The sequence below is a fragment of the Gymnogyps californianus genome, chromosome 1, assembly GCF_018139145.2.
Source record: "Gymnogyps californianus isolate 813 chromosome 1, ASM1813914v2, whole genome shotgun sequence".
NCBI lineage: Eukaryota > Metazoa > Chordata > Aves > Accipitriformes > Cathartidae > Gymnogyps > Gymnogyps californianus.
In genome coordinates this window covers 156,070,722-156,093,983 of record NC_059471.1, presented here as the reverse complement: position 1 = coordinate 156,093,983, position 23,262 = coordinate 156,070,722, and the positions used below count along the sequence as shown (strand labels likewise).

The 23,262-nt window shown below is 43.0% G+C and overlaps 2 protein-coding genes across 2 annotated transcripts in view; one reads left to right on the top strand and one right to left on the bottom strand.

Moving 5' to 3' along the window:
* The first annotated feature begins 278 nt into the window (after positions 1–278).
* LOC127018064 (protein mono-ADP-ribosyltransferase PARP12-like) lies at positions 279–17,802 on the top strand. Its single transcript, XM_050899417.1, has 12 exons — positions 279–611; positions 1,833–1,968; positions 3,050–3,344; positions 4,315–4,413; positions 5,647–5,770; positions 8,024–8,219; positions 8,827–8,947; positions 10,483–10,579; positions 12,163–12,241; positions 13,566–13,696; positions 14,411–14,562; positions 15,401–17,802. The coding sequence occupies exons 1-12, from the start codon at positions 295–297 to the stop codon at positions 15,673–15,675; spliced, it is 2,022 nt and encodes a 673-aa protein (XP_050755374.1). The 5' UTR covers positions 279–294; the 3' UTR covers positions 15,676–17,802.
* Positions 17,803–22,302: 4,500 nt separating this feature from the next.
* Positions 22,303–23,262, bottom strand: part of TBXAS1 (thromboxane A synthase 1) — a 233,206-nt gene continuing 232,246 nt past the window's right edge. Inside the window, exon 13 of the mRNA XM_050899408.1 lies at positions 22,303–22,679. Within this exon, the coding sequence (XP_050755365.1) occupies positions 22,605–22,679 (75 nt within the window). The 3' untranslated portion in view covers positions 22,303–22,604. The remainder of the gene's footprint in view (positions 22,680–23,262) is intronic.

The following is a 23,262-nucleotide window of genomic DNA, read 5'->3' as shown; positions in this document are numbered from 1 at the left end:
TCCCCTCAGGGGCGGCCCAGCCCCGGGGTGTGCGGGACAGCCCCCGCCCGGGCCAGGAACAAGCCACGGCACCGGGACGGCGCAGGAGGCACGGAGGGCAGCGCACCCCGCTCCGCCTCCGGCCCCTCCCCGGGGCGGCCGTCCCCGCGGCCCGGGCGCCACCCTTCCGCACGCCGGGCCGCCGGTTTCGTTTTCGTTTCCTCTCCCCGGCGGGTCGGGCGTCCCAGGGCGGGGCTGCCCGGGGCCGGTCCGCCGAGTGCGGCTGCGGCCGGGGAAGGCAGCCGGGCAGCGGCCATGGCGCTCGCCGCCCAAGCGCTGCGGGAGCTGTGCGCCAGCGGCGGCTGCCTGGAGCGGGGCGAGCTCCAGCGGCGGTTGCCGGGCCGGCCCACGGCGGAGCAGCTGGCGCTGGTGCTGCGGGACGCGGAGCGGTTCACGCTGGTGCGGCGGCCCGGCGAGGCCGGGGCGGGGGCGGCGGCAGGGGTGGTGGCGGTGGTGGCCACCAGCCCGGTGCGGCTGTGCCAGGACCACGGCGCGGGCTGCGAGGGGTGGTGCGGGCAGCTGCACCTCTGCAAGTACCACCTGAAGGGGCTCTGCCGCAACCAGCAGGCGAGGTGAGGGGCCGGGGGCGGCCCGGGGCGCCTCCATCGCCGCCTCTCCGGTCCCGGGGCTGCCGGCGCGACCCGCGCAGCGCTGCCCGGGCCGGGGGCGGGCAGAGGGGGGCTGAGCCCTGCGGGGGGGGGCGTTTGCTCGGGGCTCGTATGCTGTTCCTTGGCCCCGGGCGCGGTGGGGGGGCGTTTGCCCGGGGCTCGTATGCTGCTCCTTGGCCCCGGGCGCGGTTGACGTCCGCAGAGCCCCCTTTCCCCTCCGGGCCTCGGCGGTCTTCCCTCCCCGCGGGGGCCGGGGCCTCGCCCAGACCTGGGGGGGGGGGGGGGTTGCGAAGCGAAGCCGCCTGTGCCCTGCGGCGGAGCCTGGCTGCCCTGTTGCCGTTGGTAGCGCTCACCAAACGCGTTTGTGGGAAAGTGTTTTGGAGAGAAAAGTCTCGTTACTTTAACAAGCCGTGGTGGCACCGGGGCGGGGAGGCGGGGGTGCTGCCACCGCTTCCGCCTCTCTCACTGTGGGCTGGGAGCTTGGTCCCGGAACCGGCTTGTCTGGCGGTGCGAGGGGGGCGCTGGCGCGGGGGGCTCGGCCTTGGGCTCGGCGTGGCCCCTTCAGCGGAAGGAGGCTTCAGTAAAGGCCTTGCTGCTCTTTCCCTGTCGGAAACGCTCCTTTTTCCCTTGTGTGTCCCCCCCCCCCCCCCCCCCCCAAAGGAGACAGTTTCAGGCGGTTGTTTCACAGACTTTGGGTTGCAACACTTCCTCCCCAGCTCACCACCCAGCTTCTGGCGTTCCCCCCCCCCCGCCCCGTAGGGCCCGTGCGAGGGTGAAAGCTTAGCCCGCTCCCCGCACACGCTGCCGCACGCAGCGAATCTGAGCGCTTTGTGCTGCCTGAAGTTGGGGAATGTGCTTATTGATTCGAGTGGGAGAGAGCGTTACTCTGGCGTTTGGGCGTTTTCTTACGCGTGGTTGTGAGCTGCAGGTCAAAAATGCCAATATTGTCAGACTACACTAATGCTATAATGACTGTGAATCAGAAATAGCGTGGCAATTATCCTCAGAGTAATTATGTAGTCTGCTTAGCAAATCACATAATTACTTTATAAAGGACCGTTACAGATTTTGCTGAAACTAGCTGATTTGGTGTGCTTTTTAAACTGTTTAGAGTAATACCGATGGGGTAGCAAAATAGTGCTAGTCTGTTACACTCATTTTGCACTTGGGTTTCTTAACTTGTAGGAAGGAATGCAGGTTTGTTCACAACTTCCACTCGGACCACAATCTCTGTGTTCTAAAACAATATGGACTTCAGAGTTTAAACAGTAATGAACTTCGCCAGCTTCTGCTTCAAAATGACCCTTCCCTCTTACCAGAGGTGAGTAGTACTGTGACAGTTTCTTAGCCTTGTGTTTCAGTGAGCATCACAAAGTGGAAGAGGCTTGATACTAGATAAAGATGTTAGGTGTCAGTTTAGTTAGTGTAATGCAAATCTAAAACTTTAAATCTGCATCCTCTGTTCTCCTCTATGGTCGGTTGACCCTAGCTGGCAGCTAAGCACTCGCACAGCCCCTCACTCACTCCCCTCTCCCTGCCCCCAGCAGGACAGGTGAGAGAAAACAAGAACAAAAGTGACAAAACTTGTGGATGGAGATAAAGACAGTTTAGCAAGTGGAGGAAACTGGGGATGAAACAAGTATTGCAAAGGAAGTTAGCCACCACCTCCCACAAGCAGACCAATGCCCAGCAAGTCTCTGAGTGAGGGCCACCTTGTAAGAAGGAACTCTCACCCCCCCCCCCCTTTTTTTTTTTTTATTTTAGAGCATGACATATGGCCTGGAATATCCCTTTGGCCAGTTTGGGCTAGCTGTCCCAGCTGTGTGCTCTCTCAGCTTCTTGCCCATCCCCAGCCTACCCGGGGTCAGGGGGCCAGAGTGGAAAAAAAGAGAAAGCCTTGACACTGTGCCAGCACTGCTCAGCAGTAGCTGAAACATTGGTGTGTTATCAACACTGTTTTGGTCACAAATCGAAAACATAGCACGGTATGGTCTGCTATGAAGAAAGTTAACTCCATCCCAGCCAGATCCAGTACCTCTTACCATCAAATTTAGGTCAAAAAAGTTCACTATTCCAAAACTAGGAAACCAAATAGTTTGGGTAGTGACACAACAAAATCCACTATCCTACATTTATGTGACTTAGAACAAAATCCCATCTGCTTGAGAATGTCTGTAAGATGGTTGGTGTCTGTTGAGAAATCTTTCTAGACATTAGCAGGGAAAAGGAAAAATTATCAAGCAATCATCTGGAAAACAAGAAGAAACTTGTATAAGTCTCTTAAATGCGAATGTAAACATGTAGCTGTAAAAATTTAAAAATCATGAATTCAAACAGTCTATGTGAGCACATTGTACTTTAATCTTTAAATTCTTTTTTTTTTTTTTTCCCCTCTACCCAAGGTCTGCTTGCATTATAACAAAGGTGATGGACCTTACGGATCTTGTACCTATAAAAAGATCTGCACCAAACTGCATGTTTGCCAGTACTTTTTGCGGGGACAGTGCAGATTTGGCAGCAGCTGCAAGCGATCCCATGACTTATTAAAGTCAGAATGTTATGAGAAACTGGAGAGACAGGGAATAAGCTCAAACATTATTGAGAAACTACCCTCCATTTATAGGAATATGTATGACATAAAAAATGGCAACAGGAACATGTATGACATAGAAGATGCTGAGTCTTCACCGTGCAAAGGTAAATGATACCATCTTTTGAAAACATCAGAAGAAGTCACTAGAGTGAATGTAACATTCTCACAGATGTCATTAAGAAAAAGAAAACTGAGGTCACATCTTGATGTGTCTTTTAGGGGGGCCCTTGCACCTATCTCCTTGACACAGATTTGTGTCTTAACAAGTGAAGTGGATTCCAAGGCATTATTGGTTCCTGAGAAATAAAGTGCTTGGTGTTTATAAAAGTCTTAAATGTGGGGTTAGAAAAGCATCACAGGAACTGGAAATAGGGAGATCTATAATTTTTTTCTTGTTAAAAAACATAAACAAGGGTAGAGAACTGTTTACAAATAGGGGTGGCATTTACTTTTGTGGTTATAAACTACTTTATCCATTTTTTTCTTTAATGTAGTGATTGTCTAGCACAGGAATTCACAGACAGCACTATCCTAGTTACTTCTCAGAGATGTAATATTTTGTTTGTTCTCTTCTTTTGAAGTTCCTTAGGATTGCAAGTTAAGTATAATTTAGCAGGAAAGAAAAGGAAAACAGAATGGAAAATCCAAGTGTGTGTGTTCATCTCTGCTATTCTCCCTGCAGTTTCTTCTTCCCTTCTTTGTTTCCTTAGGTGTGCTTTAATTTACAGAAATACCAAATTTTGAGACTTCAGATTTTATAGTTGCCAATGTGAACTGCTATGTGGAATGCATGGTTAACTCAAGTCCATCTAGAAATGTAAAGGCATTGGATTGTCTTCTTATTTTGCGGTGATAGCTAAAGACTGTATCTGAGTAATTTAGCATTTACAGGAAAGTCAAGTTCAGAAAGCATGGATAAAGGGATAGGACTTTTGAGTATACAAGGTCTGGAGCTGAACACAGTTACGTAGTTACAAACACTGTTTTTAGGCATCTTCCCTACCCATAGGTGCACTTCTAAGAGGGCTTGTTGAAACAAAGTGTATTAATAAGGTTTATAATTCCCCTCTCTAGAAAGAAAACACAGCTCTAGCCGAGAGTCCTCAACTACAAATGATGATGAATTGGAACAGATCTGTTTATATCATCTGTACAGAAGTTGTGACTTTAAAGGTAGGTCATGACTGTAGCAAGTCCAGTCTATTTTTCTTTTCTCATAAAGTGATAGACATCTTTCACAGAAAGGGGAAACTTCAGAGCTTATGCTTATCTTTAGTTAAATCTCATTGTAATCTTCAGTGCTGGTAGGAAAGTGTTTGACCTACCTGGTATACCAAACAAAGGAGCTGTTTTGTTTTACTCTGAAATGTATAATAGCTGCCTGTGTTGGAGATTGGCTACTCCACCTGTGTTCACCTAAGGGATTGCTGAATGATAGGAGTCCCATTTCCAAATAGCTACAAAAGATACTTGGAATTGTACATTCTTCCTTGTTTCTTCTAGCACTCTTCTGTTCCATCTGTCTGAGCTGTCTCCCTTTTAAAATGTTACAAGTTGTCCAGGAAAAAAGCTGCTGTGCCAGCTTTCTTGTCCTTTTGTCGTCCTTTTCCTTCTTGATGTTCTTGACCTGTAGTAGCTCCCTGATGTACTGCACACCTCCTCATATGAACTGTGTGCTGCAGTCGTCTTGACTTTCCCTGTAGTTAAGTTGCCTGTTACTCTACTATGAAAGCTAGCCTGATGTTTATGCATATGTGTACCGGTGATGTGATCCTCACTCCTATCGAGGAGTGACTGTATACTGACTCTTCAAATGATTTCTGAGTAACACTTGTGATACCTGGGCCACTGCTACCACTACTCTTGTTCCTGGTGAGGCCTGGACCCTTAGAGACTTCTTGAAGTCTCTAAATGAGCTACCTCCTTTCCTAAAACTAAGCACTGTTGTGCGTTTTTTGTTTTGTTTTTTTTTTTTTCCTCAGTAATACCGCTTTGGGACTAAGTGCTTAAGCATAGATATTTGAGTCTACACTGTTATTCTATATATGAAATAATAGCCTCGTATGAGCTTGTGGTCTCGATTCATTGTAAATTTTTGTCTCTGAAACTGAGAAGACAGAATGGTCCTTCACCACTGAGCTCCTGCTAGCAATTTTGATACACAAGAGAATCTAGTAGGTACAGAAACTGAACTTCTGCCTAAGCTCAAAAATTAAGTTTTGCTTGCTCACGCTGAAAAATTCTGAACTACTGCTTGTAATGATTACATAGGTGAACACTTTCCATAGCTATGCATTTGATACTTTCACCAGCTAGGTGTACAGCCCTGAAATGTTGGAGTTTTTCTCATAGCCTGTAAAAACAAGGCATCTCTTACTTTTTTTTTTTTTTTTTAAACTTTTATAGACAAGTGTATCAGAAGTCATTTTCACTTGCCATATAGATGGCAGATCTCTGATGGTAATACCTGGAAGGACTTGAAGAATATGGAAGAAATAGAAAAAGCATATTGTGACCCCAATAATGCCAGGTATAAACTCTTATAAAATTTAATAATGTTTGGAGTTTGCTATATTGGACCAGGCCCTTAGTGGCTATAAATTGCTACAGTTCTATTGCAGTCATTATGTAAGTAGCTTCATTCGGTATTCTTCTCCTGACCTCACTTTGCTGATCTACTGTTGCTAGAGATCTGATCCATTGTGACTGACTTATGCCTGGAGTCCGTATAGGACCCTCTGGGTTACCGTACTGGGTTTGGCCGGGATAGAGTTAACTTTCTTCATAGCAGCCCGTATGGTGCTGTGTTCTGGATTTGTGACGAAAACAGTGCTGATAATGCACCAGTGTTTTAGGTGTTGCTGAGCAGTGCTTGCCCAGAGTCAAGGCTTTCTCTTTTTTTTCCTACTCTGCCCTGCTCCTCCACAGTGGGTAGGCTGGGGGTGGGCAAGGGGTTGGGACAGGATCAGCCAGGACAGCTGACCTGAACCGACCAAAGGGATCTGCCATACCATGTAACGTCGTGTTCAGCAATAAAACCTGGAGCAGAGGAAGAAGTTTGGGGTTTTGGTTACCAAGGTGGCTGCTGTTTGGAGGCTGGCTGGGCATTAGACTGCCTGGGGAGGTGGTGAGCGATTTGCTTCACTTTATTTATTTATTTGTTTATTTACAAACAAATCCCCCCCTTCTTCACCTATTGAACTGCCTTTATATTGACCCACAACTTTTCTCGCTTTTGCCCTTCCTATTTTCTCTGTTGTTCAGGGGAGGGGAGGGGAAGTGAGCGAGCAGCTGTGTGGGTACTTGATTGCTGGCCAGGGTCAATCCACCACAGTTATTTTATGTGACTGACCTGTAGACTCTAGTATTCTTTGCTGTGAAAAAATGTATCAATACTGCCTACTGCTGCTACCATAGGAAGTTGTAATCCTCACTAAGAATGGCTGGAAAACTGCAGAAAATGGTGATTTTATCAGAAGTACTTGTGGGAATCTGTCTTTGGTTAGAGCTTGTCAATACACAGCTTGACCCCACGATGAGAAGTAACCTTCTCTTTCACCTTTTGAGCTGGAGGATGGAAAGATGGCATGAGATTTGCCCCTCCTGCCCCCTTTTCCCCCAGTCCATATTGTGGAACTGGTAGAATACCTTGTGTACCTGGAGAGAGAGATACTCTTGGGTGCAGAGAACATTAAGAATAGGGAAATACCTTTAAGAGTTTCAAACTGGTTATATAGCACAAAGGGGGTATTGGAAGGGGCTCATACCAGTATGCTGTGTCCAATGCTGGAGAATTTATCTAGCCCTCTGTCCTGGTTTTGGCTGGGATGGAGTTAATTTTCTTCTTAGTAGCTGGTACAGTGCTGTGTTCTGGATTTAGTGTGAAAATAATGTTGATTACACGCTGATGTTTTGGTTGTTAAGTAGCGCTTATCTTAAGTCAAGGATTTTTCAGTTTCCCATGCTCTGCCAGCAAGCAGGTGTGCAAGAAGCTGGGAGGGAGCATAGCCAGGGCAGCTGACCCGAACTACCCAAAGGGATATTCCATACCGTAGAATGTCATGCCCAGTATATAAACGGGGGGGAGTTGGCCGGGAGGGGCAGATCGCTGCTGGGGCATCGGTCAGTGGGTGGTGAGCAATTGCATTGTGCGTCACTTGTCTTTTCTTGGGTTTTATTTCTATTTTTTTGTTATATTCCTTTTCATTACTATTATTATTATTATTATATTTTTATTATTATTAGTTAGTATTATATTTTATTTTACTTTAGTTATTAAACTGTTCCTATCTCAACCCACAAGTTTTACATTTATTTTTTTTTTTACCCCCCGATCCTCCTCCCCATCCCGCTGGGAGGGGGGAGGGGGAGCGGCTGTGTGGTGCTTAGTTGCTGGCTGGGGTCAAACCACGACATCCTCTTGTGTTATGTTAGAGGCTCTTTGAAGCTGTGCTTAAGTTAAGGCAGTGTTCTGTTTAGGCTATAGTTGGTTAGCAAGAAGGCGGCAGTGTACGTTTTTCACTGTTTTTGTTCATCTTATGTAACTCACTAATTTACGAGTTGATAATGGTTACTGCCCATGGAACCAATGTGAGACGTAATACTGTAATGCAACATATGTACAAACAGAAGACAGAGCTGGGATTGTTGTGGAAACTGCAGGTTTGTGTTCTGCTTTTGAGTGATGTTGACTTAATTTGCAAATTTGTGGTGGGCTTCTGAACCTATGTGTAAAGCTTCACAAACAGTTCTGATTTTTTTTTTCCCCTCCCTTTTTTTATAGATTTAATAACGTTGTTACTGAAAGTGGCTCTGTCTTGTCATGTATCTGTTTTCTGAATATGTGCTGTGGGTTTGCAAAGGTTAGACGTCTTTCTACAGCCTCCTCTGTGACCAAACCCCCTCACTTCATTCTTACAACAGAATGGATCTGGTACTGGAAAGATGAATATGGCCAGTGGCAGGAATATGGAAAAAAAGTAAGTGTGGAGAAATGGGGAGACTCTCAACTCTGTGTTAAAAGTGCAGAACTACTGAAAAGTGCACAGTGTTTATATCCTCCTCCTCTTTTGTCACCCTCTCCCTCCTTCCCTCCCTCTCCCTCATACTGTACAGATGGACTTTAGAGGCCTAATGGGATCTTTTCGCTGTGAATTTGATTGGTTCAGGTAGGGGAGTGCTCACTGGTGAGTCACAAATATTATTGACAGATAATTCGTCAGTGAGTCATGTCAGATAGGATCATATTAATACATTCTTTTCATTGCTCCTGACTAAAACTTCCTTTCTGAGGTTCCAGTAGTACTCTGTGTGTCTTTGCTAAGGCTGGTTGGTGAATGTGCAATCTCAGTAGTAGCGTTCACAGCATGCACTTTGCAGTGTAAGTTTAGGCTTCATAACACTGCTTGTTTTGTTTTAGGGGCAGTTTCAACTGCTTGATACATGGCTTTTGCCCGATAGCTACTATCATGCCCAAAAGCTGATACATACTGCAGCCACCATACCATATGACAGTTGTTGGTTTTTAAACTTGCTTGTGTATAACAGCCCAGGAGAATCTTTTTTTCTCTGGTTTTGGCCTGACAGGATGATGATCATGTAGCTGCCACTGTCTCCAGTGATGACCTGGAGAAAGCTTATATAGCCAAAGGTTCTCCAAAGCTGAACTTCAAAGCTGGAAGACATGAATATGAATTAAATTTTGGAGGTAGGTTCCATTTGCTTTGGTTTTTTGTTTTCTCCCTCCCTTCCTGGTCTTTTGTGGTTTTAAACTACATTACTAGAGGAGATATGAGAGAGAGATTTGAACTTTGAACTGCAGTCCTTACAGAGACAGAGCTTCTATCAAAGTTCTCAGGATAAGAGCTGTTCACATAAGCAAAGTGGCATTCCTGTTTCTCCAAACCTTTTATTTTTGAGAAGTTCTTGTGCTAGGTTTCCAAATGTCTGCCAGCAAGTCCGAGTGTGACATTGCCATTGAGGCTAGCACCAACACAAATGGTGAGAAACTTCTGGAAGACTTGGCAAGCCAGCTTCTGGTCTGCTTTAATGACTGGCTTGCAGAAAAACGAATACTTGGGCAAGGTGTAGGGTCCAGACAATCCTTAGCATTGCAAGATTTATGTAGCTGTTTTGTTTTCATAGCTCTGCCTGTCTGGAAAGGCCGAGGAAATACCTTGACTATGTCAAAGTAGGAAGATGTGTTTCGCAAGAGTTCAGGAAATTTAAGCCACTTGTGATGGTACTGTCCTTTCTGAGCTGTTGCCTATGCAGGTATCCTTTTCAAAAACCATGGGGAACAGTGGTGGTGGGAATCAGGCTGCCTAGACTGTCATTTCGGTGTAGTTGCTTTTGATCCAACTCACCATTACTATCTCATTCTCCATGGAAAAAAAACCAAGCAGAAAGGTCTTGTGGTATGTTTGTGATTCAATTGAAAGCAATGCTGTAATTTTCTCTATAGGCTGGGGAAACTTGTCTGGCTTAGAAGGGAAAATTACATAGTAAATCAATCCCTTTTCTAAGGTTTGGGCTTTTTTAGTAACTTAGGCAAACATATACAATGTAAATGTCTTCCAAAACTTAGTTTCTAGGCTTGGTGGTGCCAAGAGGTTTTTTGTTTGTTTGTTTTCTTCCTGTGTATCTCTCTCTGAAGATGAGGCCTCGTTCTCCGGGCTGCTGCTGACTCTTAATTGCTAGTATGATGTGGCAGTAGCTACAGAGGTTCCAAGATCCAGAAATAATGCCTCTAAAATTCAGGTTGCTCTGACTTGTTTCTGTTGGTGGTCAGTAAAAATGAATGGCCTGTGATAGCTGCTAGGTTGCATTTATAGGGTTTGAAAGCTACAACTACATGTAGGAAAACAGTATCTTGATTGCAAATTGAGAAGGAGGGGATGCAATCCATGGAGCAAAAGTAGATACTTATTTTACAATGATCCTTTTCGGTTAAGAGTGGCTGATGGAACAATGAAGGGAAAATAGCTACCAGTATCTATCATTCCTTCTAAAGTTAAGAGCAAAACTGAAACTGAAATCCTTCTCGGTGATTTATACAGATAGACTGTGGGTTTCACATCCTGCTCTGACTTCCCTTTGTGTAGCAAGGAAGAAAGCTCAGTGCCTTTTTGTCAACATTTTTGACAAAACAACTTAGTGGCAAGTTTTGTTGCAGTGTGAAGGCTTTCTAAAACATCTGTCTGATTGTTAAGGGTTTTGGGTTTTTTTGTTTTTTTTCCCCAGCCATGATTCAGAAAAACCTTCGCTACACAACAGAGAGAGAAATTTGCAGAAGACCTAAATTTGTGTCTCAGACAGACGTAGAAAAGACAAGAGCAAGGTAAACTGCAACTGCTCATTCTGAGGTGATGGATTTAGTGCCTTGTGAATGCAGTGTCTTCCAAGGATGTAAATAAGGTGAAGGAGTAGCTGTTAAGGCAATTGTAAAAGAAACTGAGAGGGGAAGGGACATACTTTTCCTACAACAACGTCTAGTCAGGGCAGTATTGCAGCCTGGCCAACAGTTTTCAAGCAAGTGAGGAGCTTGGGGGTGAAGAAAGTTTGAGCTTGGCCACAGAAAGTGTGGAAGCATAGAAGATAATTCAACATATAGCAATGTTGTAGGGAGCTATCTTATTAGAGCAGCTGATACAGATGGAAGCAATAACGTTTATGCATACTAGCCCTTTCTGACACCTGCGATCAGTAATTTTCAAAGCTAAGTACAAGTTTAGAAACAATTCTTTTGAGAACAACCAGACAATCTGAGAGGAAAGTAGTAGTTGTTACAGGTGGAGCAAAAGGTGGAAGTCTGCGAGGGGAGTTGTTTTATGTAATTGCATGTAACAGCCAACTTTTTTTATGCATTCCCTTGCAGCACACAGTGCTTGCTTAACATAGAAAAGAGCAACTAAACACACTAATTAAAATTGGGGCAGAAGTAGAGGGGAGGGCTGTATCTATCCTGTTTCTGTCATACTGATATGGTACTGGATGCATTTTTGTTTACCCCAGTGTGGCAGAGCTTTTATGTATACCTTTGTCCTGGTTTCGGCTGGGACAGAGTTAACTTTCTTTTTAGTAGCTGGTACAGTGCTGTGTTTTGGATTTAGTGTGAGAATGATGTTGATAACACGCTGATGTTTTAGTTGTTGCTAAGTAGCGCTTATCTTAAGCCAAGGACTTTTCAGTTTCCCATGCTCTGCCAGCAAGCAGGTGTGCAAGAAGCTGGGAGGGAGCATAGCCGGGGCAGCTGACCTGAACTAGCCAAAGGGCTATTCCATACCATAGAACGTCATGCCCAGTATCTAAACAGGGGGGAGTTGGCCAGGAGGTGCGGCTCGGGAACTAACTGGGCATTGGTCAGCGGGTGGTGAGCAATTGCATTGTGCATCACTGGTTTTTTTTCTCCCCCCCACCCCCTTCCTTTTTTTTGTTATATTCCTTTTCATTACTATTATTATTATATTTCATTATTACTATTGTTAGTATTATATTTTAATTTAGTTATTAAACTGTTCTTATCTCAACCCACGAGTTTTGCTTTTCTTTCTTTCCTTTCCTCCTCCTCACCCCACTGGGAGGGGAAGGGGGAAACGACTGCATGGTGCTTAGTTGCTGACTGGGGTTAAACCACGACAACCTTCAACTCTTTGCAACTAAGAGAACTACTTTCATGTTTAGTTCAGTGTATATCTAATTTTTTTTCTCATTTGGCATCTTGCTTCCTGCCATAAGTCTTGACATGATGATTTGGAACAAATATTTTTACGCACTGAACTGAAAAGACAATTTTGAAATATTTCTGAGTATGTTCACTTGCCTGTATTCTCCCTAACCTTGGCAAAAATGTTTAGTATCATATGTACATAAAATGTAGGGATTTGTTTTGTTTTAATTACCTATTTGTAATGTCTTGTACAGGGGCTTTAAACATACAGAAGAGTTTAAGGGCATTCCAGCTCACTGGGACAAATCTGCCCTGCCTGAACTGGGATTCAAGGTTTGGAGCTTTTTGTTTTTTCTCTCCATCAGTTTTGTCGCATACGGGTTTGTTACATCACAAGTTCAGTGTTTCTTTTGCTTTTGTAGATGACTGTTTCTCATGTAACGTAATGCAGAAGTGTTGGTAAATTTGAGCCTGATACCACACTAGGCAGACCTAGAGGTGAAACTAGACCCAAATTAAACTACCAAATGGTGGCAGTATAACCATGGCAACATTGACTTTCACTGCTACTATTTATCCCTTTGCTTGGCAAATTTGCCTGAAGCTTATGCTGTATTAGCGAGACTGTTACTGGTGCCCAAGTTACATAGCTTTGAAGTCCAGTATGTGCAGAAGCATCACAGATAAATCATGCCTCTAAACTTCAGGGTAGCCATTCCCTGAGCTGTGTATAAGCAGACTGTTGTACGTCTATGGAGCATTGCTGAAATCAGCAGAGTTCAGGCTGGGATCATTTATTAAAATGTACCATAACTCCAGTGGAGTGAACTTGTTTACCTTTGTAACACACCCAGTTAATATCTGCATGGTTTACCTTTGCTGACTTCCTGCTTGCCTCCACCACCACCTCTGTCGACTCTAGTAACTATACCTACAGAAAAGATCATCTTATATGAAGCTTGAAAATTACTAACTTGCAAAATGCAAATCCTCAAGAAATTGTCAATAAAAAATAGGGAAGGCTAATGTTGACATTCTTGATTTTCCTAGGGAAAACAGGCAAGTAGAAAACTTTGCTTGCTTTCAGGATTGTCATGTAAGGAACCGATTTTTGGCAGTGTGTCCCTACTCTTCCCTAAAATGGTTGATCAAATAAAGCCTTTTCAATTTATTTAAAAACATAACAGGCAGTGCAGTTTGTGCTCACTGGCTGTAGGGACTATAAACTATAAAGATTTAAAAACCATGGGTGTAGAGGTACTCTTTGATTTGCTGCAACATAAATTCTCTGTCTTTTTTTTTATTTGTGTGCTCATTTCTTCTATGTATTTAGGTACTCTTTGATATATTCATGCAAACGTATCTTGGCCCAAATATTAAAAGGAGTTGGGTGGCTGCACAAAAGTATGCAGCTCCTTTAATGTCCTGTGAGAGAGCAACCTGGGTGTCTTAAACCCCAGGAGTTAATGTTCCCCAGGTAAGAGCTCACTTTTACAGAGCAGAGATCTCTAATCTGCGTTTTTTCCAAGAGTATTTTTGCTGCTTGTACCGCTGCTTCACAGAAAAGACTTTAAAGCTCTGAGTAGTGCACTAGGTAGGGTGGCTTTGTTATGATTTAGTAAAAGATGAGAGTAGCTTTTTAATCTTTTCCTTACAGCTGATTGAGCTTGACAGTTCTTCAGAAGAATACAAGAAAGTCAAGGTGGACTTTCAACGCACAATGCCCAAAACAGTTATTAAAAGGATTTGTAGAGTTCAGAACCCATCTCTCTGGGAACTGTATCAATGGTATGTGTAAAATACTGCTCTGGTATGTGTGCATGAAGTTTGTTCTTTCTGCAGTTAGCCGTATGCTAAAGATAGACACATGCATTCCTGAAATGCAGCTGCATTTAAGAATCTGCTTCCACTCCCCCACTGAAATACCTAGCCAGGATCAACAAGTAGATAAAGAGGTACCGACAAAACCAAACCTCAGTCAAGACATAGAGCTTAGAATAGTCAGATGAGCTCTGTGGGAGGAATCCTTGCTCCTGAGTAAGTGGTTCTGACTTCTGCCAGGTCTGTGTCCAGAACAGCTCCCTTCCACTGAAGCCTTGAAGCTGGTAATCAGTCACATCTGGCACAAACACCGGTTTGTAGTTGGTCGAAACTGAAACAACCTTCAAAACTAAATGCAAAACTCACTGAGGGAAAGCCTTAACATGAACTCCTCTGTTTAGAAAAAAAAAAATAATGCTAAGATTCCTCCCCCTCTCCCAATAGGCAGTGAATGAAACATAACATTTTTATTATTAAATATCTGGAGGCATTTGTGTGTAATGAAAGCATGCTTGTATGCAGCTAGACAGCAAGATACCCTATATGCCCAAAGTTTAGGCCTTAACGTAAGGATTTTCAGAATGTACTCTTTGTGTAAAATTGTCTCTGAGTGCTAGTATGGCTGGAACCTGTCTGGGTACAGCCACAGTAGAGCTGCAAAGATACTGCTTCTTATTGCAGGCAGAAGGAACAAATGCAGAAGAGCAATGGTGGAAAGGCTGTGGATGAGCGATTTTTATTTCATGGGACCAGTAAAAAATACGTTGATGCCATCTGCCAGCAAAACTTTGACTGGAGGATCTGTGGCCTTCATGGGACAGTCTACGGCAAAGGTTGTTTTTCAGCTCTTTCGTTAACCCTAGACTTGCTATAAAATTCTCAGTAATTACTGCAGAGATGTAAAGTTAGAAGGAGGGCACTCAGCCAACCTAGGGCTTATCTCTGATGATGTGGACAACATAGCTGATTTTGGCAATGATCATTTGGAGCTAAGGCATACTGAAAGGCCTTGGCCTCTATGCTCCACTCTGTCCTTGCAAGAAAAAACAAGCTTAGGAGAGGCCAGTTCTACGGACAGTTTCTCCTAGAGTCCAGGCTTACTTTTGCTCCAGTTTCTCCACGCTCCTACAGGAAGGCAATGTGGCAGCATTTGTTTTTTTCAGGAACATAAATGCCATCCTGGTTACAGGCTTTTTGCCTTGTTAGCAAATTATATTCCTTTACATTGTCCTGTGTATAGGAAAGGATCAACATACCAAGTGCAATAGCCAAGAGACAGGCCGACTGACTGATTACCCACCCATCCAATTGAATACTTTGTAACTCAGAAATGTTCTAATGAATATTAGTAGTCTCTGTCACGAGAGGAAGTTGGGTGAGATTGGGGAAGGTGGACATCTAGGGTCAGGAGGAAATCTTTTTGAGGAATACGGTAACATTTAAAACATTACTTGTGTGGCTTTTTAATATGTGTGCTGTGAAAAGTAAAAGTGTAGGTAATACATAGTGGTCATTTTCCCTAAGAAGGACATACAGGACAAGTGAAGGCTTTGGAAAGGCCGTTCATGAACTGCTTAATGGATTTGCTTATGAATTTGCTTTCACACTGTATCACTTCCTTCCCTGCAATTTTGGTGTCTTATCAACTCTGTCTTGGTGTCTCTTCTGCAGGAAGCTATTTTGCAAGGGATGCATCTTATTCTGACAACTACTGCAGGGAAGGCTCATACACCAAGACCATGTTTCTGGCACGGGTGCTGGTGGGGGAGTTCACTCTTGGTAGTTCTTCTTATGTTCGGCCTCCCTTGAAGGACAACCAAAACTTCTATGACAGTTGTGTGAATAACTCTTCAAACCCTTCTATCTTTGTCGTCTTTGAGAAGCAGCAGATTTATCCAGAGTATCTCATAGAATATGTTGACCAAGCATTGGCAAAAATGCTATAGCAGCAAAACCGGTCATCATTATGTTTAGCTGGTATAAACATGTTTTTAGTATTGGCTTAAGAGAGAAAAAGTGATTTTTAGAAGTTGCGTAATTAGGTAGGTGAGTGTTCAGAAACATTTATTCTTTATCCTTTCCATGCAATAGAAAATGGGTAAAAAGACACAAAGGATGTCTTAGAATTCTCAAAATCCTGTGTCTGTCTCCTATTCTTTAGCAGGTATCATGTTTCCCTGCATTACTAGAGACTTTTATAAATTTATTAGATGAATTCACTGATGGTTGTAACATGAAGATTGGCTATGACTGCCAAGTTTAAACAATATTTAGTTGTAATTGTTTCAGGATAGAACTTTACATGTGCTTGTTGGTCAGAGGCCGTCTCCTTCTACCTGTCTATCTTTTAACTCAAAATTTGATAAAACCTGCTTTTTTTAATCATCTGTCTCATGTAACAGTAGACATTCAAGTGTTTGCAGATGAGACTGTACAATCTCTGTCTCTGTGCTTAACTCATTGCCTAAGTTCTTAGCAGCATTGATTTTTGTCCCTACTTAATCTTCACCAACAAAGCCTCAAAAATTAAACTTGCTTGTTGAAAAGGAACAGAGACTTATTTTCACTTGTTAATTTTCTCATTTAAAACAAGTACCAAAGACATGAAGCATAGCAAGGGTTGCTTGGTGCTGTGCTATTCAGTTTACTTTATCAAATAAATGCTGTATTTTAGGTCTGTGAGAACATGAGCTTTTCATGATTTTCACTGCACCTCCAAATGCGAAGAGTGCTGGCAGGTGCCGGCAGGGAAGAAGAGGAGGCAACTCACCCTGTCATTTAAGAGTATCATACTTAGGAGTGAAATACACTGCTTGCACTCCTTGATTAGCAATACACTGTTCAGTGGAGCAACTTTATGGTTCTCTTACAGCTGTTGGGAAGGACAGTGAGTGACTATCTCTCATTAGGTGTACTGCCCATTTGGTTGCAGGAGATGCACTGGTTACCTGTGTAATCAAGGTGTCTTTGGACTTTCTTGCAGGAAAAATATGCTTACCTGGGGAGTGGTCTTCAGCCACAGAGCTGAAACCTTTAAAAATCTGAAGATTAGGTTGAATATTTAATTGTTCTCAGCAAAAGATGTTATTAGTGTTGAGCAGTCAGCATACATGTACGCAGATAATCAAAAAACTTGAACTGTCAGGTATTTCTTAAGATTAAAGTTGCTGATGCATAGACAGATACTTTATCCCAGCTTTAATGCTCCCAAATGAGTACTTGTTAGATATAGCGTACTGCAAAAGCCTTAAGATACACTTTGTCTAGGATCAAAAAAAGCTCATCTCTACCTGTATTCTAGAAGCACTTCTTTTTAATTCATCTGGATGATTGACAGGTGTACACTGGGTAACTTCATTACTTCAGCACTGTGAACCAGGAGCTTAGCCATGATTAGCTGGAGTAAGGCTGTGCAGGACTCCTTTTTATATGAACTGTGAAACTAGCAGCATAATATCTAAAGGAAAATACTCCTATTTGTGTTTAAACCCAGTAAAACACAGAATGTGGACAAGCAAGTTGACTGTATTCTTTCTTTTGAAAGATTTGTAATAGAACATACATGATAAATCTAATGTCAGCAAATGCGACATTCATTGAGGAGGATAAAATTACGTATGAAAGATTTCATACCTGTGCAGAATAAGATTTTTCTGCCAAAACAAAAAACATGTTCATCTATGCTTTCATGGCAAATGAGAATACTGGTAGTATGCCTTTCTTCCTCTGAACATAACCAGCATTTCAGCTAAGAACTGGAATAGCTAAAGTCATGTTAATCTTTTGCCAGAAAATTGAAAGAAACATTTTTTCATGCAAAAAGTTGAGATATTTTTTAATAACATTTTTGATGGCTTGGAATATTTTTAAAACCTTTAACTTAATTCTTGGTGGGGATGTGTGTGTGTGCATGTGTGTAAGTAACTGGAATAAAATGGATGGTTGTGTTACTTTATCATCTGTTATTTCTCCATTAACACACAAAAAAGAAAAGTTACCGTGTTTTCCACTTTTGAAACTGCAGTGGTAACTTTCTTGTGTGTAGTAAATAAACAGGTATTCAAACCACTAAATTCCTTGTAATGGTTTTCTCTCTCTCAATACTAAAAGCACCATGTTTCACTGTGTTTCTGAGTTCTTGGAAACTTTCTTAAAGATGCTGCTGTTAAGTGGCGGAGTTTGGATTGCATTTGGAAATGAACAGATTAAAGAGTCGTTTGCATTAAATCTAAACTTTAGACAAAAATTGATCTTGAACCTCTCCTCTGAGTGAGGAGGATATCTCGTGGCTACTTAAGAAACTGAGCAGGAACAGCGTAATAATCTCACCATGCGAGGAGAAAGATAAGCTGTGAAGGTTGTTTCCTTTTTCGGTAACAGGTCCATCCTGGCAAGACAGATGGCGAGCCAGCAGAAGCCAAACAACTTTGCTATGCCAGTAGTGCGGGATGGAGCATGGTAGTTTATGAACCCCTGACCCCCCACCTGCTGGGCTCGGTAGGGGTCTGGCAGCCAGCCAAGCTCAAGCCGCCACACCATTTAATGAGTTTTACCTGTAATCAGGTTTGTCGTGATATTCTGCCTAGATTTTATAAGATGTGGGTGTCAAAATCCTGTCTACAAGTGGCAGCAGCAAAGGAGTGGCAGTACACTACCCAGTTCGGATACCTGCAGCCTGGCGAAGTAGGGGTGGTGGATAAGAGGAACTCAGGTGGATGGCATGTACCAGCTGCGGTAGTGTGCTCAGTGCTGCTTGGCTTGGAGAAGACTTGCACTTTGCTTCTTAGAAACCATTGCCCAGAGCTGCCTTTGAGCCAAAGGGCAAGTGGGAGTTGTAGAAATGCTGCTTTGCTTGGAGTAATTCCAGCACAAAACCCAGGAGGGATGGCTGTTATATGGCCAGGGTTATTGGTGCTTACCTGTTTTAGCAGGGGATAGGCTTCATGGGCCTGCATAGCTCCCTTGCACTTCTTGTTTCAGGCCTGGTCATGAATTCATCTCTACTTGCAAAAATCCTAGTAATTGAGGGAATCCTGATCCCTCCTTGAAAGTATCCATAGCGCCCAGCAGTGCAGGGAGCAAACAGCTTATGGGCTGATCAGACTTATCACAGTCAGAAGAAAGAGAGTGGGGCCGGAGCGAACCAAGCAATGAAATAGCTTATAAGTGAGCTTTAAATTCTTTTAGCATGTTTACTACTGTAAATGGACAGAAGAGTCTGATAGTGGGTGAAGCTGTATTCAAGATGGAAACATCATTTAACAAAGGGAAATGAGAAGGTGGTCATTTCAGAAAGTATCACATGCAGAGAGGAAATTCTGCAGTTTAATGCCAGGTAAGAATAGACAGTTCAAATTTGTAATCAATGAAGCATAATAATTTCTAACACCCAGTTCTGTTTTTCTAGGAATACTATTTATAAAGTACAAAACTGTAAAGGTTTTCTATATCAGCAGTCTCATTAAAAATACCATTTTAAACTGACAGCTTTCTGTAATCATTGCAAAGTCCCAGAAGATGTTTTTAATAGAAGCTTTCCTTTACCAAGCAGCCTTTGCTTCATATCAGCTGTCAGAGAATGACTAAGACCCTTTTGTAAAACAGACATGCCCGATTTTAAACAAACCCACAGCTCAGTAATGCAAGACAACACACTTACTGTTCCTGAGGAGAGGAATTATTTTAAATCAGCTTCCTTGTTCCTCCCTAGACTCAACTGCTGTTGACTGAAGCATGCTGTACCAGAAATGCTAATAGTCACCATAACTTAAGGATACAAAGATATGTTTTGATGTTGCAACTATAAACATAATGCTTTTTTTTTTTGGTAGTGTTTTTTTTTTTTTTTAATGAATCCTAAAGCCAGCTCTGCCTAGGATCAGTTCGGGACCTGTTATATGGGTGCACAAACACGCTTGATGATATTACCGGTTTCTGTTTTGAAGAGCTGCTGTCTCGTGTCTTGTTTTTTTGCAAATGTGTGCTTCCAGGGGGCTAGGGCAGCGCTGGTCCCTCAACACAGCTTGCTTTTTAGGTATGTTGCTGAGCCTACACAGCCAGGGCGAGGGCCAGCATCATTAAGTATCCTGGTAAAATGTCTGTGTGGTATCTGGTGACTGTATCAGCAGCTGTTGTTTAAAAGGAAGAAATGGCTTGTGGCTCTTCTGATGTTACTGGAAAGTTGGCAACCTTTTCTCCATCTTACTTCTCTAGCTGTCTTGCTAGGCCTGCATGTAGAACAAGGGATGATGCACTCCCAGAAATCTGACTTGGCCCACAGCTGCAAAAATGATTCCTCTATTCCATACCACTACAAACTGACACGTGAAAACAGATAATACTTCCTAACCAGAAAACTTTGCAGGACAGTTGAAAAAACGTTAGCGTGGACTCAAGTGAGTTTACTTGCATGCATACTGTCTGCATTCAACTTAGAAGCAGCTGGGAAAGCCTCGTGGTGCAGTTTCCAAGCCTGTAAAATGTGATGCACAGTTGCAGCCACTGCAGTGGTGTTTTTTCCAGTGGAGTCAACACGGTATTCAGGATGATAATGCTCTGTTCAGGCACAGAAATATGAGTTGTTCAACTACTCTACATGTTAGTGGCACTTCCTTGGATAAATATGGAGAGATAAACAGCATTCAGACAAGCTGTAGAACAGTCCATACAAAAGCATATGGAAGAAAGGCACAAGCTTGATTTAGGCTTGGAGTATTTGGTCAAAAATGAAGCACACAACGACCTGCTAATTCACGTGAGGAAGAAAAACAGTAAAAAAACTTTAGGGACAAACAAGCCTTTGACAGCTGACTTCAGACTGGAATGATCTTCCTGCTTATTCAGGTAGGTGAGAAGTTTTCAGGCAAGGCCCATCCAACTTTTTGCCAGTTTTATGTAGAAGCAAACTGTATAGTAAATCAGCTGCCAGCACACTGTTTTCAAGAGGGAAAAATGATGGATAACATGTAGAAACTAGCGTATATACAGTGTGTTGCTTTTCAAATAAATAATCACTCCCTCAGTAATTCATGTAATAGGTGTGTCTTTAACAGGGCACTTGTTTAGCATGCCAGAGATGCTCTGTGGAAATAGGAACAATTCCAAGACTGCCAGGTCAGTACTTTACCACTACTACCTGTACAGTTCTGGTTTAAAAAAAAAAAAAAACATGAAAGAGAAAGACAAAATCTTCCAGGAGCAAGATACAGTAATTTGATCAATGTTAAGGCAGCATGTGGGAAGAAGGCAGCAAAATGTGCTTGCTGGAGAGAAGCTAGGGAACTAGCTAGGGATCAGCGAGCAGATGGCTCCTTCCAGCAATCCTTGCAGTGAAGCTGAGCAGTCAGTCTCTTCCTCCTGCTGCCATGACACTTCTCTGTGCATACTACCAAGAGAGATGCTGTACCTAAGGAAACCTCGAGCAGAGTATGGCAGGAGGCAGAAGGTCAACACTTGCAAAGAACCAAAAGGTGCTTCCTTATTTTTATGGTGCTGTAAGAATTTTTGCTATTTATAAAAACTTAAAAAAAAAAAGAAAAAAAAAAGGACCGTGAGACTGAGATCACCTCCTCTCATGGTTTTGTTGTACAGCCAACCAGTTTGTGGTGCCCACTGAAGGAAATGTTGTTTTTTTTTTCCTCTGGTCAATTGATCACTGTTGTGTGATGCCCCACTAGCTGTGTGGTGGTTGAAGGGCTTTATAGAGGAGTAGGAAAGAGCACGGAGGGAATGTGAAGAGTGGAAGCATACTGCTGCTTTGGCTGTGAAGATGCATGTGCACAGTCATACAGCTTGAATGGATCCATGGTGCTGCTGCAGCTGGCAATCAGACAAGTTCCTTCCTGAGTGAGGCACTTGGGACATGACCTGCTCTGGGGTCACACAAGGAATCAAGAGAGCTGCTGGGACTGATGATCCTGGATCCCACTCCCTTACCATTGGCTTTAGTGGATGCAGTTCTCTGAATTTCCCTGAGTCAATGAGCTAGACAAAGATGGTGCCAACTGCAATGCTTGGAAAGGAAAGGCCTCAAAGTGAAGCAGATGTTGTACCAACACCTTCTGATTATCCTTAAATTTCCTCCAGTCCTCCTGCTTTCTTTAAATTCATATCTTCTTTTTCTCCACCTTTCCAACAGCAGTTCAGTAGCCAGCAAAATGTCTGTTACCTCATTTCTTTGGTCTTAGCTACTGGAACTCAACTGGTAAGCAGGGGAACTCTTCATTCCTCTTCAGTCATGTCGATGCAATGTGCCAAGTGCAAATTGTTAATCTAAGTGTATTTCAAATCACTTCAAAAGTATGAAGAAGGTGCAACTCCTTCCACTTTACAGACACAGGGAGAGATTAAGCATTGTGCAGGGGACTCAGCTTTGATTTTTTGCAGAGTTCATGATAAAATCCAATGCGCTGGATCCCAGGTCTTCTGCTATAACTGTGGTGCCTCTTGGGCTTTTTCTAGAGTAGGCACTTACAAGTGCATGAGAAGGATGTGTGAGATAATGAATTGTAATTAAAATCTATTGTAAATCACATGTATGCTTAACACCTGCTCCATTTATTGAACTTGAGCATGAATAAAGCATTCTCAAAGATGAGCGAAAGCAAGTGTAATGTAGAAAAGCAAGTGAAAGTGGGATGCTTCTTTACAGATACTACTCACAGCAATTTGAAAACCACCAAAAAGACTGTAGAGCCCATGTCTCTTAAAAAAGTGACTGGTGGCTCTCCCACAGGAGGGCAGTGAGGCACCATCTACTGACCATCAGTGGGACTTAGGCTCCTATCTGTCTTTGGGGTTTTGAAAAATAATTATACCCAGTGAGTCACTGAACAAGGGGTCCCATCTCAGGAGGCTTCAGGATGTACATTTTCTTTCAGCGAGATTCTAGCATAATGTAGACTCCATTTTTTGGTCCAAGTGTGGCTTTTGATTTCAGCTGCAAAGGAATCTGAAAGAAAAAAGAGCGTCTTATGTACAGTTGTATGTATTTGTTTATGTGTGTATAACACCCCCACATACAGACAGACATTTTTGCTGGGGGACCAATTCATACCAGGATTACTGTGTAAGCTGTAAAGTACTTGTTTTACAGTCAGCTGTGGTAGTATAATATTAAATAGAATTTACAGCCAGAGGCTGAGGCAGTGGTTGCCCAGGTATACTGTAGATCTGAACAGAAAGAAATTAACTCTGTAAACTCTAGAGCTGCTAAGTGCTAGGTGCAACGTATACAGCATTAGGCATACACTAAAGTGCTGGGATCCCACGAAAGATGTACACCCGTTCTCACCCTGTATAAATCAAGGTATTTTGACTGTGGTGTTGCTACACTGCTCTCCACTAAGGCAGGGCTGTGTAACTGTTTGTTTTGTTGGAAAAATCATGAAGGTTAAATCACATTTTGATTAAAACATGCAGTTCAGGCCTCTTGTCCCTCCTTATTATGGAAGTGGCTCTAGCAGTTTTCTCAAACAAAAAGAAAGTCACAAAGGCAAGTCAGTTGTTCTGTCTAGGACACACTGTCAAATCCC

Excerpts from the sequence above, each read along its gene's own strand:
- LOC127018064 (XM_050899417.1), top strand. The coding sequence starts at position 295 with ATGGCGCTCGCCGCCCAAGCGCTGCGGGAGCTGTGCGCCAGCGGCGGC. Across the intron at positions 3,345-4,314 it reads TGAGTCTTCACCGTGCAAAG|AAAGAAAACACAGCTCTAGC; the intron begins GTAAATGATACC and ends TCCCCTCTCTAG. Across the intron at positions 8,948-10,482 it reads ATATGAATTAAATTTTGGAG|CCATGATTCAGAAAAACCTT; the intron begins GTAGGTTCCATT and ends TTTTTTCCCCAG.